We start from the raw sequence: 17,901 nt of genomic DNA, 5'->3' as shown, positions 1-17,901 counted from the left end.
TGCCGCCTGGCCCTGAAGGCGCCATCTTTGCTGGGTGACGTCCTGTAGGTTTTGTCACCCAAACTGGGTGTAACTCACTCCTTCCCAACACAGGCACAGTGTGACAGGGGTGACAAGCCATCCAGCAAACTGACTGACCACAGTGCTGCAACCCAAATTTCAGGGGGGTCACAAATACCCCAGAACACGCTCCGCTGGTGCGCAACATCAACATGGCCCCTCATGACAAGATGGCCGCCAACCCCGCCACGCTTGGCACGGGCTGTGAGGGAGGATGGGGGTCCCCACTTGCCACCGATCCACCCCCTCTGAGGGGGAACGAGTGGTGTCTGTGGTGGGTGCTGCCGAAATGTGCCCCAGCGAGGCGGGAGGGCGGGGGGCAGGCACCCATCTTACGCCTGCTGTGAGGCGCAGGAGGGAGCCCGGGCGGCCGCCCTGTCGCTCCCTGTGTCCCCGGGGACTGGTGTCTCCCTCCTCTCCGTTTCAGCCCCCTGTGTCCATCCCCGGTGGTCACGGTGTGGGGGTGCCGCCCCGCAGCCCCTCTCCCCCTCAGGGTGCGGGGCAGCCGTGTTTGTTCTCCTCGCGGCGCCCGTTATCAGCTCACAACACACACAGGAAGTCCTGTCTGGGATTGTCCATCCCCGGCCTGATTTATACAGGAAGAAAAGCATAAAAAGCCGCCCTTCCACCTCGGCAGCCACCTCCTGCCTGTACGTGGCCGGCAGCTGGCCATGCCGGGGCCACCGGGCGGGTGCCTGGGCCCGCCGGACCCGGGGTGGCCGGGCAGGGATGGCCACCAGGAGCCATCCGGGAGCACGGCACTGGGGCTGCTCCCAGCACGGCGGGGGACAGTGGGGTGCCACAGGTACTGTAGAGCCACAGTGAGAATGGGGTGGATGGGACGGGATGGGATGGGATGGGATGGGATGTGGGGCTGGCACTGAGGCAGCGGGAGTGTGTCCTTGCCAGGTGAGACCCTGTGGGCTCTGGGTGGTTTTCCCCCTGCTCAGGCAGAGGTGATGGTAGGAGCCCTGGGAATGGAGCAGTGTGGAGCAAACAGGGGCGTAAAGGATCCTTTGGAGCACACGGGTGTGTAAAGCATCCTTCAAAGCACAAGGGTGTGTAAAGCGTCCTTTAAAGCAAAAAGGTGTGTAGAGCATCCTCCATCTGAGGATGAGGCTCCATCCTCCTGGTGAGGCTGGGTCTGCTTTGCTCAGAGTGGAGCTCAGCCTCCAGCACTGTTATTCTTAATTCACCTCACTGGCACTCAGGATGTTTTCCAGGAGCAGAGAACTCCGTGGGTAAATTTTACCTCCTGTTCGTGTAGAGGCTGCAAACACTTGCACAAATTCCTGTGAGATGGTTGCAAATTCTTAGCAAATCACTTTCTGTTACTCTTTCCCTTTTTCCTTTGCCTGCTCTCTGACCACTGATGCACCACGGTGCTATCTGTCCTTCCTCCTGTGCTCCCTGCCTGCTGGTCTCCTCTCTGTGCTGCCAAATTCAGCCCCAGATCCAGGCAGGATGAGGGGCAGGACAGGGATGTGGGCAGGGACTCTCCTGGCTGTCACACCAAGGCTTTGTCCTGCCTAACAGCCGAGCCTGGAGTGTGCGGGGTGTGCATGCCAGGAGCTCAGCAAAGCCTCCCAAATTTACAGCCATGGAGCCGGCTGATTTTCATGCTGTCTGTTTTCAGCTACCTGTATTTTGGGATAAAAGAGCAACTAAGATACCCAGGCACTGGCTGGCTGTGTGGGAATATGGAGCAGAACCACACCAGTGAATGCTCTCAGTAGAAATAACCCGGCATACTTTTTCCAAGGGTCTAATATTCGTGGAATCAATTCACTGAGCAGAGAATAAAAAATAAGAAGAAACAACAAGGCTTTCTCAGTGATGAAATTAATTTAAGACTGGATTGGGAAGCTGTGCGAGGCAGAAGTCCAAATGTGGTGGTTGGATCCTGAGCATCCTCAAAAATCCACCTCTGGGGGGAATGGAAAACACGGAGTCTGTCCTGGCAGATTCTCAGTATTCTTCCCTGTGATCTGCCGATGGAGTTACTCCCCCCTCTCTGCTGTTCCACTACCATCTCTCACAAGTTTCCCTGGAGGTAAGAAAGAGAAAATGAATCTGGTCTGGAGGCTCATTTGAGGCATTTCCCAGGCTCTGCTGCTGCAGATGGGGCTGGCCCGGGGGAGGCAGATTTACAAACTGCAACAAATTAGGGTAAACCAACCTGCCTCACAGCCCCACCAGCAGCAGGGAGGCATGGCAAAACACCAGGGGAGAGGTCTCAGACCAGACAGGGAAAGAAAAGTGTCTCTGCAAAGAGAAGGGGGTGATCAGAAATGTTTTCTTTTGCTCTGTCCTCTCTCCCGAAGCAAGCTCTTGGATCCCCGACCTGCTCGCAGCCTGGGAGGTGAGGGCAGAGAGGAGCTCTGCTTCATACAGGTTCCTGGAGCTGGAGATTTTCTCCTGGAAGAGAAGGATAATCAGAGCAAAAATCAGAGCATTTCTTGTGTGAAATGCTCTTTGCTGAGCTGCTCCCTGGGATGGTCACGGTTCAGGGACCGAGCTGTCCTGCATCTCCCAGCCATCCCACTGCTCTTCCCATGCTCTCTTCTGGAGTGATTCACTGGGGAAGTGGGGTGGGGGACCGTTCCCTGCTGACTAATGCTGTGTTTTGCCAGGGAAATTTCACAGAAAGCTGCAAAATTCAGTTTATTCCTGGGCGGGATGAATCATTTCCCAGTTTTTACACTGCAGCCACTGCTGCCTTCTCTAAATGTAAATAAGAGCTCAAGTGTGCATGCAAAGGAAAATAAACCTAGCTATGGGATGTTGCCCTGTTCTGGCATTTGTTTTTGTACAGCTGCAGCTCGGCTGCTGGTTGTCCCCATGGTCACCTTAAGTTATAACACACCTGTCCTGAGACACTTAATGCTTGTTAAGTCCTTACTCAGGCAAAGAAAATATCACTTTGTGGGGCTCCAGTCTCGGTTATAATACACAGAGCCCTGGGCAACTGGTGACAACAGACTGAGAGCTACAGGCCAAGTACCTTTCTTGGCTTGACCTGTTTTTATCCCACTGCCATCGGTGGACTCATCTAGATTTCCACTGAGATAACTGGTCTGCAGCTGACGCAGCTGAGAACAATATAGGACATAATAGAATAGTGGGAGGTCGTTTTTCTCCCAGAGCTCTGCAGAACAGGGGCTGCTCCAAAGCCTCAACTCAAGTGTAAAGTTTACAAACAGCCTTATGAAAAACCTGAGCAGAAGAATTTGTCCTAGAACAGGAAAAGCCATTCCCCCTCCTTTTTTGAGAAGCACCAAAAATTCCTATTGCTTTAGCAAGTGCTTCCAGTTCTGTGCCAGACCCCCGCAGAGGCCAGTGAGAGCCCATTGTCCACAGCAGGTACGGGGTCAGCCAGGGCTTGTAGCAGCTGAAAAGTTTTGCATCTGTATGTGTGTCACTCTCCTGCCTGTCCCCCCATCCATCTGCCATTTCAGCACCTCTGGCCCCAGTTTGGGGCAGCGCTCGTGTGCCTGGGCACGTCCCGTTTTCTGTGATGGGATGGAAGTGCTCCTCTCTGATGTGGGACTTTAGTGCTGATCTCCTATTAATTCTCCTCTGTTATCATTCCTTTTTCGTGACTACAGAGCCAGAGCAAAGTTAAGTCCCCCCATCCCCAGATACCTCACACCCTCCAAGCTCTCCTGTCACACAGGGGACCACTTCCAGCTCACAGCTCCATGCCTTGATCCACCACAGATGCTCTCAGGGGGATGTTGGATGCCCAGACAGGTGCATTGGGCTTGGCAGGTCTGTGGGACAGGCTCTAGGAAACAGGGGGGTGGGTGAAAATCTGACTTTCACAGCCAGCCCAGTGCTCAGCCTGAGACCTGCTCCAGGCCAGCACTCGGTGTCCTTCACAGCTCACGCTGGTGGTAAAACCAGTGGGAGACAAGGAGGTTTTGACTTTGTTCAATCTAAGAGGGAGGTTGGGCAGAAACATTTCTTTCTTGGCCTGGAGACAAGCATTAATATTAGATGTCGTGGGAGTACACTTCTAGTGTGTGAGGGAGAAAGCTGTGGGGGAAAAATGTAAAACATTGGTCAAGGGAGGACTTCAAATTCAGACAGCCTTGCAGGCAGGAGCCAAAATCCCTTGCTGCCTTTGTCAGAAGCTCATCACACCGACCTTAACAGTGCCAACAGATCTGATCTTCCCCCACTCTGAACTCGCATAACGCCTCTGCTTCCAAGGGAACTTTGCCAGACAGTGTCCTGGGGGATTTCCTCCCAGCATAATGAATATTAGCACATAAGACACCGAACCCTCCCCAAGAGCAGAGGATTAAATGCTCTTTTAATGGGCTATATGCAGTTTTAGCAGCTGACATGGACACTTGCTTGAGCAAAGATTTGACCCAATAAATGGAACTGCAAAGCGAACATTTTGCAATTAAAATACTGGCAGAATTTTAAAATGCTCAGTGCACTTAGGGAATAATTGCCTAATGGCTGAGAAGGCTCCAATGAGGATGCTGGAAGGTGGTGTGCTTGGTCCTGTGCTGGGTGGTGTACTGCAAAGAGCTGAAGGATGAGTCCATCCTCTTCCTCACCATCAAATTTACACTTGGGATCCCGGGGACTCAGGCAAAGGTTTCCCAAGCAGTCAGGGCCTCCCTGTGCCCTACCACGGTGTCACAGTGTCCGTGCCTCTGGTGCACCAGTGGTGTCACTGCCAGTGCCACAGGGACTCACTATCCTGCTTTCATCCTCCACCCCACTCCACAAATGTTTCATCCTCCACAGCTCCACACCTTTGGGAGTGTCCAGGGCATCCCACACCAGGTCCATCATGGGCAAGGGCTGGGTCACTGGTCTCTGCCTGCCTGACAAGGGGAGTGTAACAGTGGGCTTTTTCTGTCCTGACAGTAAGAAACCAAGATGCTCCTTAAGGAAAGGATCCCTGCCCAGGACACATGATGGAGCACCGTGGACAAGGTGAGTGTCTCGGCTGCAAAATGAGATCCTGTGCTTTCAGCATGGCCAGACGGAGAAGCTTCCCTTGGCTTCCAAATGCACTTTGCAATTATTAGACAATAATTCAGGCTCTGTTCATCTCCCCCGTACACCAGAAAAAACAGTAACACTCTCGGCATAACAAGATAATTACTGTCCCTTCAAGGCTCTTGGGAAAAGTTGCCTCTGCTTCGTGTTTAGGAGATTAAATGAGCTGAAATCATTCCCGGGAGGTAGGATGGATCCACAGGGTGAGCAACCCCGCCTGTGCTGTATGAGATGCTGCATAACGTGGAGCTGTGCTTCCACCAGCACCAGCAAGCCTTTCCTTTGCTGCTGGGAGGGATCCCAGCACATCCCAGAGTGGATTCCCCTCTGTTCCCTTCCTCAGGGAGAATCCCACCAAAACTCCTTTTACACGGGGAGCCCCACTCCAGAACACCAGCACCCATCAGCTTCCCGGGGGGTGCAGCACGACCCGAGACAGCTCCAGTTCCATCAGCAGCCTCAGCGTATCCCTGAGGAAATAGAGGGGATGGGCCAGTGATCTCAGTTGCTCTTTTGGCGCCATTGTTGTTTAACTGGTAAATATTTCCTTTAAATGCTTACATGCTTTCGAAAAAATTACAAAACTTAATGGGAACAAATATTCCCAGGGGGCTGTATCCTGCCATTCATTCGCACATCAGATCCCCGCTATCTTCAAGAATGGCTCTGTGCATGGGCAGGCGCCTAAGTCATTTGAAAAACAATAAGCCTCTGTGCTCTAATTTTCCAGACAAAAATGTAGACAAAACAAGTGGCAATTTGGCACAAACCGAACCGCTTTGATAAATAACTGGGCATTTTAAGAGGAGCAGCCTGTAGGCAGCTGGGATGGGGCTGCCTGAGCTGTCCCGGGGCAGGTGTTGCCCAGCCGGAGCTGAGCCCAGTGTGTCACCCTTGGGAGTCTCTCGGGGTCGATCCTCACACGGCTCCACAGCTGGGGGGGCCTCCAAGGAATCCTGTAATCATCCTTTAGGGCTCGCTGGAAACCAGCCTCCCCGTCCTGGCAGTTCATTGCCGGCGTCTGCAGGACTTTGCTGTTGTAATGAGCTCAGGGGGATTAACGGGGCACGGCGGGAGGCTGTGGACCAGGTCTCTAACCTAGGGAAACACGTCTCCTCTTAAAATTATATGTGCTCGTGGGGAGCGCGGAACCAGCCACAGTATTTTTTAGCAAAGAGAAATAAATTTGCCCTGGGCACTGCCCTGGCGATGGACCATTTCCCTGGGGAGTCTGAACACCCCCGGGCGAGGGGCCGGGGGCTGCGCTGGGATCTCCCCCTCTTGATATAATCCCCTGCCCACCCAGGCGGGCTGGGCCATAGGGGGTTCAGGGACCTCGTGTCCTCGCAGTGTGGGGCACGCAGGGGGCTGAGGGGCTCAGCCTGACGTGGGGTCACCAGGTAAGGCTCCAGATCAATCCAGGGCAGGGGTTTCCTGCAATCCCGCGAAAACTCACGGGGCGCACCACCGGCGTGTCCCCCCACCCCGGGATGGGCTCCTGCCCTATCCCCGCATGACTCCCTCCCCCGCAAGAACTGATTTCTCCGGCGGTCGTGCCGCGTCCCCAGATGTTCCCCGGGGCGCCGGGGGCAGGTGGCGGCCGGCGGGGGCCGGCGGGGCGGGGGCAGGCGGAGGCTCCCCGGGCCCCGGCGCTTCCCCCCGGCCGGGAGGCTCCGCTTTCCTCCCCGCCGGGAGCTCATTGGGCCGGGGCGGAGGGACCGGCTCGGGCCGGGGGAGGAAATGCGCGGGGGGCCGCGGCGCGGCGGCGACTCCGCGGCTCCGGCACCGGCACCGGTGAGTCCCGGCGAGCACCGCCCGGTGTCAGCACGGCCGGAGGGGCCGCGGCCGCATCCCCCGGCGGGGAGGGGCGGGGGGTGTCGGCGGAGCGGGGCTCGGTGCCGCAGCGCTGGGGGGGCGGCCGGGGGGGGCCCTGGGCCGGCGGAGGGGCTGCGGGGCTGCGGGCAGCGCCGAGCAGCGGGGATGGGGCTGCTGCGGCCGCGATGGGGCTGCTGCGGCCGCGATGGGACTGCTGCGGCCGCGATGAGCATCCCTGCGCCGCGTCCCGGCAGCCCCCCGGGGTACCCGTGTCCCTACAGTTCCTGCAGCCCCCCCGGGACACTCGCGTCCCTTTAGACGCTGTGACACCCGGGATACTCGCGTCCCTGCAGTTCCTGCAGCCCCCGGGACACCAGGTCCCTGCAGATCCTCGGACACCCGCGTCCCCGCAGCTCCCCGCGGCCTCCGGGGGTCCCCGCAGCCCGCTCCGTGATTCCCGGGTCCCCGCAGCCGCTGCGTGATAACGGTGTCCCTGCAGCCCCCGCGGTCCCGTGTCCCTGTGTGCCGCCGCACTGTGCCGTACCCCCGGAGCCCCCTCCGCCGTCCCCCCTCCCTTCTCCCCGCTCCACAGTGCCCGCATCCCCGCGTCCCGCTCCATCCCGCCCGCACCGCGTGCCGTGCCCCGCGGCGCCGCATCCCAGCCTGCACAGGGAACAGCTGGAGGTGTCTGTAAGGAACCATCCATCCCCCTGCGGTTGGTGCAGACCCCCTCCAGGTGGGTTTGGCTCCGAGGGCACAGGCCAGGGCCAGTGCACGGCTTGGAGCCGCGGTTTCACCTGCAGAACCAGGCCAGGCTGCTGGGAAAAGTGCAGCCTGTGAGGTTTATTGCATCCTCCCGAGGAGCCGGATTGTCTCGCATCCCTTTGCAGACAGAGCTCGATTCCTCCTGCTGCCATCAGCTGGATCTTTAGTCTTGGTTCCATGGGCAGAGCTGCACAAAGTGCTGCTCACCTGCACGGGGGGTTGTGTTTGCCGTTGGTTGCTGTGGCAGGTGAGGCAAGAACAGACTTAGGAAAGCTATAGGAATGTTTCTGGCTGGCAGGAGAAGGATCCCCAGACTCACAGGAGCACGTGGCCAGCCAAGGAAGCTTTGCTGACTCCTGAAACAGCAGAAACTTAGAGGCACCCGCATAGTTTCACTTGCCAGACCTCTTCATTTGAGAGACTACAAAGGCAGCGACCAAAAACTATTTCTTTCTTTTTAAGCACGAAAAGATTTTTCTTGAGTTATATGTGTTAAAAGAGCAATATTAGAATAGGTGGTGACAACAGGCTGGAAGATCTTCAGTGGCTATAAAGAGGCTGATTTTCATAAACTTATAAAAAAGACAAGTATAGACTATCATGTTTTGCACTTTTGCAACTTTTTCTTGTGTGAAGCAACCACAGTTTTATGACCCAGAGGGATCCTCTGACCACTCGAGGTAGGGCAGTGCTGCTCCATTTCAAAGTGAAAAAAAACAAACCGTCTGTATTTTAGGCTCGTGCCCTGCGTTTCTTGCCGTCCCCACAGGGAAAGCTCCAATGGCAGTCACGGGAATCCTGTGGGAGGACGGAGATGGTTGGCAGAGTTTGACTGAGTGACTTCAGAAGAAGCACTGCTAGCCTGGGGATCTGGGATTGCAGGGAAAATATGTGTCCCAGTATAGCCCTGGGAAAAGCTGGCTGGCGGAGCAGGGGGGAGTTAGTGTGTCTGTACACCAGTGTCCTTGGGATGTCTCCAGGAGAACTGGGGAAAAGAAAGGCTTCTTCACTACTTTTAAAAAACTTTCCTGCAGATCAAGCAAGATTTGCTTTCCTGGTGGTGGAGATACCATAAATCAGTCATTAGGAGCTGAAGTTTATTGCTATGTTTGGAGGAGAATGGAGCACTATAGGCTCTATAGCACCAAAATCCTCTTTGCATCCTCAAAACTGGGCTCGCATGGAAATATGATGTCATATTTGACATTTGATAGTTGGTGTTTGATATTAAGGAACAGGAAGGCACCAGACTGGTTTCTCTCCAGTTGTGAGTCTCCATCTTTCCATGTTTCAGTTTCTCTACCTGCACAAAGGAAAGGATGATTCTGAGTGCCTTGGAGGAGGGATTTGAGGCCTGCAGGGTCTACAGATATATGGTGGTTATCCCTAACAAGTTGTCTCAGTTAGGAATTAATACTAGTGGAGATTGGGGATCCACCTGCAACTTTCCAGTCCAATCCCACCCCACAGCACTTGAGGATTTTAGCAAGTTGGTTTGCAGTCATCATGTTTCCAGTCTCAGAAGGAGGTTTTTTGTGTTGCCTCCCTTTTCTCAAGGTTTAATCAGAACAACAGATTCTTCCTTTAATGGGTGTGTGTTTAAGGTGGGTTTCTTTATTTCTTCCTCCTTCAGCTGCTGCCATCCGGAGGCCAACTGGTTTGTTTAAATGCAATACTGTTTAAATTAGATATTGTTACTGACCTTCTTCTGCCTTGTTTCATGTTTGTCCTCGGCTAGAAAATCAAAAGCTCTTTATTTGCGGCCCAGATCTGACTCTGCAGACGGTACATATGGCCCTTGCAGCACTTTCCTCTGGCACGAACTTGTATTTTAAAGGGAAGAAGATCAGATTTCAGTGTGTTATGTGGTGGGAAAACACAGCTTTACAATGCTGTGTGGATTAAGAAATTAGGGACCATTGTTTTGCCCTCGCTGCCTGGACTTGGCAGAGTGTTTCAGGCAACACAGGTCCCTTCCCTGCCTCTCAACACATGACTGAGTGGTGCTGTGAGAGCCTCTCCAGGCATCCCCTGGGGTAAATCACCACCACAATATTGAGACGAGTGGGGAAAAGTGGGTTTGTGCCTGGAGGAGCTCCTCCCCTTGCCAGGGGTGTGTTCCCATGGCTCTGTCAGATGTCACCAGCAAGGGAAGGACATGCATGTTCACACTGCTCTTCTCCTGGTTGCAGGGTTCCACGCTGAAGGACAGGACATGTGGTAGGAGGCAGCACATCCCACTGAAGAGCGAGAGCCGGTCGTGCTGCACAGCCCGGGGTGCTGTGGGAGGGACAGGACATGTGCCACCTCAGCTGCCTCCTCTCGGGACTCCTCCTCATCCTCAGCACCACCAGCACCGATGGCTTTGCCCGGGCAGGGTAAGGCCCCATTCTGTCTGCACCTCCCAGGCGTGCCCATGTGCACGTCGTGGTGAGGCACATCCTCTCCAGGTGAAGAGCCCTGTTTGGCCAGCATGGACATGGGCAGCTCCCTGGGGCTGGTCAGGAGGTGCAAAAAGGCTCTGGCAGCCCTTTGCTGGTTGTTTGCTTTGTCACTGAAGCTAAAAAACCTCTCAGAGAAAATGCCCGTTTAGCTCCAGGCAGGGACACAAAGACACTCTGGGCTTTTTGTCCGTGAGAGTCAAAAGGTGATCAGGCTGTTCAGGAATTATTATTATTATTGTCTCTTTCAAGCACATCCTTCACAAAAATATTTGTGAAATCTTGCAGCAAAAATATTTGTGAAATCAATCACAGCAGTTGAGCCTTGTGAACAAGCTGTCAAAGGAGGATGCAGCTCCCATCAGAGGAGGATGCAGCTCCCAGCTCTGATGGACACAACATCTATGGGACACGGGTGTGGAATGCCCTGGTGGGCTGGTGCCTACTGTGCCCTGTGCTCCCCAGGATGGTGCTGTGGTCCATGGTCCTGCAAACCCAGCATTTTCCCTTCCCTTTCCAGGAGAAGGGTCTGACCTGGCACCCAGGATCCCAGCACAGCCTGGGCGGGCACAGCTCAGCTCCCACGGGGTCCGAGGAAGCCCAGAGCTCAGTGCCCCAGATTCTTCACCAACCAAGAGGAGCTGGAGCTCAACATCCACCCCCAGATACAGCTCACATTTTCTACAAAGTTTGTTTTTACACTGAAATGCTCCTCCAGCATCAAACCTTTCGCATTCTGGTTGGGACTAAAACCACAGCTGAATTCCTCACTCGCACGCACGGGCTGCAACCAGAGCTTTATTCTAAATTTTGCAAAGCAAACAATTGCCATTTAAAAATTGCATTTTCTATAACATTAATCACGAGGCTGAGAGGAGTTCTCTGGAGTTAATGGAAGCCATCTGATGTCCATGCTAATTCCCAGGCTTTTTATTTTAGTTTCTGATTGAGCTGGGAGGCTGAGATGAGGGGATGAGTTCCTCAGTGGGACTGACCTGCTTGGGCTGAAAAATGTTGAAAGAGAGGGTATTTAACCAAGACCACTTTGGCTGTTAACCTTGGGAAAGTTTCTGGCTGGATAACAGTTATCTTAGGAAGGCTGGAGGGCCCCTTTCATCTAGCCTCTATTTTTTTTTGCGGTGAGCCTGACCCTGCCTGTGAAGTCATTAATTTCTTAGTGACCACAGGGGCATCTGTTTCAGGAATGCAAAAGTCTCAGAAAGGAAAAATCCACACAGAAAGTGAGGGATTTTAGGGGAAGGGAGATGATGTATGGAATGAGTAAATCATCCCTAAATCTGAGTCCTGACTGCTCCCCTGGGACAGAGGGACCATGCTGGGTGAGTGTTTGAGGAGGCGTCAGTGCCTTGGCACAGGGGCAGGGGAGGAAGTGCCTGTGCAGCCCAAAGTGCTCCAGATTTATGCCAGTGCCCCAAAACAGCTTGAAGTGGGCCCTGGGGCAATTAGGCACTGCTGTTTCACTCGCCCTCTGCAGAGAGGGGCTGTCAGGCCCCGTCCTGGCTGGTGAGATGTGACCCTGTCCCCTCTGCTCAGCCGCAGGGTCTGTGCCGCGGCGCCGCAGAGCCGGGCGGGCGCCTACACCGAGTCCCACGTCCAGCCCGTCTACCAGCCCTACCTCACCACCTGCCAGGGCCACCGTGTCTGCAGCACCTACAGGTGAGGGCACTGCCTGTGCCACAGACCTGCTCCCAGTGTGGCAGCTGTGGGAGGGGGCAATCCTGCCTCGATCCAAAGGGACAATGCTCCCAGTGCCTGGCTTTGGGTGCCACCGCAGGGAATGGGATGGAGGCTTGGGGAGGGTGCTCTGGCACCCGGCTCAGCCCCATCCTTGCATTGCAGGACCATCTACAGAGTTGCCTATCGGCAGAGGTACAGGCAGCTGCCTGAGCCCGTGGCCTCGTGCTGTCCCGGCTGGAGCAGAGCAAATACCCACACCCTCAGCTGTAACAGAGGTAAGAGTTTGCTGGACCAGTGCTCATCCCCAGATCCCTTGTGTCACTGGAGGAAGCCCAGGACCAGTTCTCTCATTCACCAACACTCTGCCTGTCAGGTGGACTCTCCCTCTAGGAAAGCATTTACATTTTAAGCATCACAACCAAATGCGGTTCAATATCTGATTAATTCCCAGCCTTTCTCTGCTGCCTCTTGGGCCTTTTTCCTTTGGGATCGCTCATTACCTCTATAGTTAACAGAGGATAAATAAAGCAAGCAATTCCTTTCCACATAAATCAGCAGTAATGGAAAAGAAATACTTTCAGGAGGCCACAACTGCAAACCACAGCAGCAGTCAGTCCATCCCCTGACAAGCTCAGTCCATCACCCTCCTCCCTCTGTCTTTGCTGCCCCTGGGCTGGTGCTGGTGTGTGTTTTGGGGTGTGCAGTGTGTGTGTTGCATCCAGGGTGGGAGGGGGGAGCTCAGGACCCCCAGAACTGCCGGGTGATGCTGTGCTGGTGTTTCCTCTCACAGCTCTCTGCTGGGTGCCGTGCCAGAACGGCGGGAGCTGCACCTTCCCTGGCAGATGTGCCTGCCCACCCGGCTGGACGGGGCGAGCCTGCCAGACAGGTACTGGCCATGTCACTCCTTTCCCTGCTCCCTGTGCTGCTGCTGGAAGGGCTCGCCTTGGGAAGCATCAGAGCTGCTGCCACAGGGCTCTGCTTGTCCTTTGACCATGCACCGACCCCTCAGTGGGGACAGGGACCAGCGCTGTGGCTCCTTACCAGACCTCGGGACATGCCTGGTGCACACACATGCACAGCTACATGTGTCGCTCCATGGCACTGATGCCTGATGGTCTGGCCAGAACTCCCCTGGCTCCCAGGGGAGTTCTGACCTTCCTTTGGCTGCCTCAGTGCTCCCAGCCCTCATGTGCAGCCCTGGCACCCACATTTTCTCTCCGCTTCTGATCAGAGTGAGCAGAGCTGTGAGCACACCAGCAAGAGCCTTTCTTCAGCACAGAAACCTTGTGGGGCTGGCCCGAGGTTTTGTGCTTGTGATCTTCCCTCTCCCAGGCTTTGTAAACTCTCACTGTAAACTAAGACATCCATTTACTGCAGGGACTAAATCCGTAAATATCCAGGGGTGGAAGGGAAGCCTGGCAGTCTCCAGGCACCAGACTCCTCTCCAGCACAGGAGCAGCCCGATGCTCCTCACAGCACAGGGAAATCGGGCAGGGTGGTGCACGCCAGTGATGCAAAGCCCCTACCATGGCGTTTCCCAGCTTCTCCCAGCTTTCCACCCTCCTGTGAGGCAGAGGAGGAGTGTGTGGCATTGACCCACGCTGGGCCAGGCAGGGCTGAGCCCATCGCTGACAGCTCCGGCTCCAGTGCAGGAGGAAAAGATTTTCCCACTGCCTAAAACAGTGCTCGGGCGTGGGAAGCGGTTCAGCTCATTCTGCTTTGTGGGAACAGCTCTAATAACTCCCCCGTGTGAGGAGAGGTTACTGGGTTTTGTACACACTTGAAAGGCTGATGGCTCCTCACCACAGCTGGCTGGAACCAAAACCCTGGCCGTAAATCCAGGATGAGAGCCGGGCGCTGCCTGCGCCCGCCTGGCCAGAGCCGGGATGTTTCTGACCACAGCTTTTGCTTCTGGCTCTGTTATGGGGGGAATGGAAAGAGAGGAGGAGGCCAGATCCCCCCTCAGGCTTAGCACAGGTTTATCCAGCTGGACTGTCCCAGGTGCTGGTGGTGCTGAGACACCCAGAGCTGTGCCCTGCACAAACACCAGCTCATTCCGGGGGCACTTGCTGGAATTCCATTGCAGCCCCCCCGTGCCTAAGCCATCTGTGCCCCTCACCCCTGTCCCTCCTGCCCTCACTGAGTCATTCCTGTGTTTCAGATGTGGATGAATGTGCCAGCCAGAGCCATGGCTGCAGCCAGCTCTGCATCAACACAGCCGGGAGCTACCGCTGCACGTGCCAGGACGGCTTCACCCTCGCTGCTGATGACAAGGACTGCAGGCCCCTGGTGCCAGTGCCCGAGATGGACACCTTCAGCCAAGCAGGTAACTTGTCCCACCAGTGCAGCCCCAGCTGCTCTGGGCCTTCAGAGAGCTGGGGTTAACACCCAGTGTCACCAGCTGGAGCAGCTGTGGCTGGAGAGGGGACGACAGCCAGAGAACCCCTCAGCTTTATTCTCGGTGGCCCAGGAGTCCCTCTCCCACCCAAACAACTTCCCCTGTGCCCAAATCCATCTGTGAGGGTGACACAGCCTGGCTGTGGTTTGTGGTGTCTGGGATGTGCCTGTTCTCTCCATCAGCATCGTCGTTCCCACAGGGCAGGTCCGGAGCCACGAGGAGCGGCGCCGGTGACGGCCCATTATTACTTTTGGTACGCGCTGTGACACTTCAAACTCGTACCGTGAGTAATAATGCGCTGTGGCCAGCACAGGCATCACGCAGCAAACACCTGGGAGAGCAGGGCACGGCCTCCAAGTGCCACGCCTGCCTTTGTCCCTGTCCTGGACCCTCAGCAGGATCGACTCCTTGTGCCCACCGTGGGACGGGGCACACTCGGGTGCTCTCTGACAACGCGGGTGCCAAAGGCCAGGCTCCACCAGGCACCTTGTCCTTCAAGCATCACCCCATTACCTGAAGAATCCCCCACTTTGTTGCAGGTGCTCCAGCAGCAGGAGAAGCCTGTGCCATTAGCAGCTGGACTAGATGCCAGTGCTTGCAGCGGGTGTTGGATCCAGCTGATGCTCCGGGGCCTGATTCCGGCAGGGCAGACCCTGGGTGCTCACTGGGAGGGCAGGGGAAAACAGCAGAGCTTGGCCTGAGCCCTGCAGCAATGTCTTTCTCCCCAGCACCTTCCACTTCACCTTGGGCAATGGGCTTTTACTGACTGACCTTCCCCTGGTCACTTTTTCAGGTCCCTCCAATGAAGTGAAGGAAGAAATGAGCGACCTGAGGAGCCGAGTGGAAGCGCTGGAGCAGGTGACTTCCAGCACACCCCTCTGCCCTGCCCTGTTGCTGCTGGAGGCTGTGCTGAGCCAGCTCCCACCCCGGGCTGTTCACAGCCGGGGTTTCCCTCTTCCCCAGCTCTATTTTTAACACAGTGCTGGCCTCGGCAGCGATCCCAGCAGCAATCCCAGCTGTGCTCCACGCTGCCGGCAGCACCCACGCCGCGGCTTTTCCAGCCCAGCAGCCTTTTGAACTCCACCAAAGCCCCACGAGCCTGCCCTGGTGGGTGCTGCATTCCTTCAGGAGGTCCTCCTGGTGTGTGGGGGGGCACACTCATGGCTCCCCTTCTCCCTGCAGAAACTCCAGCTGGTGCTGGCCCCTTTCCACAACCTCATGCCATCGGCGCCGGAGGACGTCGGCACAGACCCCATCAGCCGACTGTCCCACTCCCTCCAGCAACTGGACAGAATTGACTCCCTGAGCGAGCAGATCTCTTTCCTTGAGGAGCGGCTGGAAACGTGTAAGTGCCTGGAAAATCAGGGCTGAAGGATTTCCCTCCACCCACACTGGCCACAGCGAGCAGATGTGGGCCAGCGAGATCAGTAACACATGTGCCACTGTTAATCTAGATCTCCCTCAAGCTCAGCAGCCTGCAATTAATAAAAGATGAACACAAACAGCCCATTAGCTTCATTTCAAAGCCGTTTCTGTGGCTGCACCATCTGACTGCCCGTGTAGCAGCCAAAATTGTAAGATTGGCACAAGGAAACGTGGCTGCGGGGCAGAGCAGAGGGAGCCACTGTGAGCACTGGGTCACGTCTGGCAATCAGCACCTCGTGACTGCAGTCCCTTCCTGTATCCTTGTAATTTGGTCCTTAGAAAAGAACTCCCAGCTCTTAGGAAATTAACAGTCCAAGAAGTCAATCAGGGAAATTTAGGGAGCGTGCAAAAGTTGGCAGATTTACGAGCCTGGGAAGTTTGGGGCATTTCTTTTTGAAGCCTGCAGAGCAAGCAGTGCACCAGAGAGGGTCTCCCAAGTAGCAAACCGAGCAAGAGACCCCAGTGAGAGCTGCCATGGGTGAAGTGGCTGGAGGTGGGGGGTCCTGCCATGGCCCTGTGGTGCTCTGGAGAGTGGCAGTTTGACTCCAAGCAGAGCACAACCATGGGAACACTTTATTTTGATAGGGAGCTCTTGGCAGCTCATTTTCCCATTAAATAATTCCAGAAACTAGGCATGGCTGGGCCAGCTCAGGAGCTGGTGTGCAGCAACAGCCTGGAGCTTGTGGCAGGAGACTCAAGGGAAACTGGTTCAGGGCATATCCAGTCCCAGTTCACTGCTTTCAGTAATGGCTTAGATGGAAAAGAATTCAAAGAACTTGTTTGAAGACAAAGTAGCTGCAAATAGACACTTAAAAAGCATCTCAGAAAGGGGTAATTATCAGAACCATGGAGTGTTCCAGCAGACTGAGTTTCCTAGTAGTGCTCTGTACATATTATTAGTGACAGCACTGAGGAATGTGAGCAGTATCACAAGGTAACATGGATTTATTCCAAGGGATGACTCCAAAGTGCTGAAATTAATTTTTGCCAAGCCTGCTCCAGCAAGCAAAACTTGTTTTTGTCCCTTTTCATGGTCTTGCAAGTCCCTGGAGGACACAAAACTGTCCTGTCATACTCCAGCAAGCCCTGGGGCTCGCAGGGCATCCCACGGAGTTACTCAGCCATCCACGTTCTGGGCCTGGTGAAGCATTTCACAACTGAATGCTACAATAAAACTGCACTCCTAATTAGCTGCTCGGTGGGGGTGGGTGTAAGGACCAAGAAAAACTACTTTCTCTTTAAACCACCAGCGAAGGCACCAGAGCAGAGCTCTTGAAGCCATAACCACTTTGGCCCCTCTAAGTCTGAATTAGCCCTGATCCAGCACAGATTGTCACTGTTGCTGTCACTGGCTTTGGGACACTGCACACAGGGCCCAGGCAAGGACTGTGACACACCAGGGAGGTGGGAGTGACACTCCCGAGTGTGGTGGGACAGAGCCAGCCTAGGGTTGTTTGCCAAAGGGAAAGCTGCAAGTGTGGGTGATATTCACAGAGGTTTAAGGTCAATCTGCTTGGGAAAGAGACAAACCAAACCCAGGCTACGGATGTTGCTGAATTGTTTCTTTTTTTTCCATCTTCCCAGGTTCCTGCAAGAACGAACTCTAGCCGAACTCCCGAGGCCTTGGAACAAGCCGAGTGCATCTGCAGCTCTTATCTCACTCTCCAGCCCCAGGCTGGGGACAAAGCCACATCATCTACAGGAAGGCACAGGGTACCAGGAGAAGGCTGGTTTCTCATCAGCATCTCCATAATTTTCTATTCCAGCTCATCTTATCAAAGGTCACGCAGTTACTTCCAAACTGGACTCCGAGCCCTCCACATCTCCCCCCTTTCCTGCTGGAGAGGCAGCAAATAAATGCCTTACCTCGTGCCACGAGTGCCTGGCTGTGCCAGACTGCCTGTGTGTGAGGCTGAGTTTGTTTAGCTTTGCCTGGCTTTTCCTTAGCATTATCCCAGGCCCTGCTCTCCCAGGGAGCAGCGGGCACAGGGCTGGCTGTGCCGCCTGCCCTGCAGGGCACAGGCCTGGCCCGAGCAGGGCAGTGCTTCCCCACACTGCCCCGACTTGCTGTCACATGGAAAAGGTGGGGACAAGTCCTTGCAGCCCCAGGATGTCACGGCAGGGGACAGGTACACATGGTCCCTGCACGGGGTACAGGGAGTGGGTGCCCATCCCTGTGGTTTGGGGAGTAGAAGCACAGCCCTTCTGCTTGGGGGACACAGGGAGGGACAGGGACCCCCTCCCTGCAAGAGCTGAGGGATCAGCACCCCACAT

At 55.3% G+C, this 17,901-nt stretch overlaps 1 protein-coding gene across 8 annotated transcripts; it reads left to right on the top strand.

Annotated features, from left to right (window-relative positions):
- The first annotated feature begins 104 nt into the window (after positions 1-104).
- Positions 105-17,521, top strand: EGFL7 (EGF like domain multiple 7). Of its 8 annotated transcripts, XM_027687866.1 has the most exons (12): positions 573-865; positions 1,823-2,113; positions 4,951-5,019; positions 9,858-10,043; positions 11,661-11,783; positions 11,967-12,079; positions 12,595-12,690; positions 13,966-14,130; positions 14,996-15,060; positions 15,183-15,309; positions 15,385-15,547; positions 17,212-17,521. In XM_027687866.1, exons 4-11 carry the CDS (start codon positions 9,964-9,966, stop codon positions 15,498-15,500), a joined length of 885 nt encoding a protein of 294 aa, XP_027543667.1. In that variant the 5' UTR covers positions 573-865; positions 1,823-2,113; positions 4,951-5,019; positions 9,858-9,963; the 3' UTR covers positions 15,501-15,547; positions 17,212-17,521. The 8 variants fall into 8 exon arrangements, with proteins under 8 accessions (XP_027543665.1, XP_027543667.1, XP_027543668.1 ...); XM_027687868.1 differs by lacking the exon at positions 15,183-15,309 and having other exon boundaries at positions 593-865; XM_027687864.1 differs by lacking the exons at positions 573-865; positions 1,823-2,113; positions 15,183-15,309 and adding an exon at positions 105-197 and having other exon boundaries at positions 15,385-15,545.
- The last annotated feature ends 380 nt before the right edge of the window (positions 17,522-17,901 follow it).

This window comes from Neopelma chrysocephalum, unplaced genomic scaffold, assembly GCF_003984885.1.
Source record: "Neopelma chrysocephalum unplaced genomic scaffold, ASM398488v2 Primary Assembly neopelma1_74, whole genome shotgun sequence".
Lineage (NCBI taxonomy): Eukaryota > Metazoa > Chordata > Aves > Passeriformes > Pipridae > Neopelma > Neopelma chrysocephalum.
This window is presented reverse-complemented; position numbering and strand designations above follow the sequence as displayed.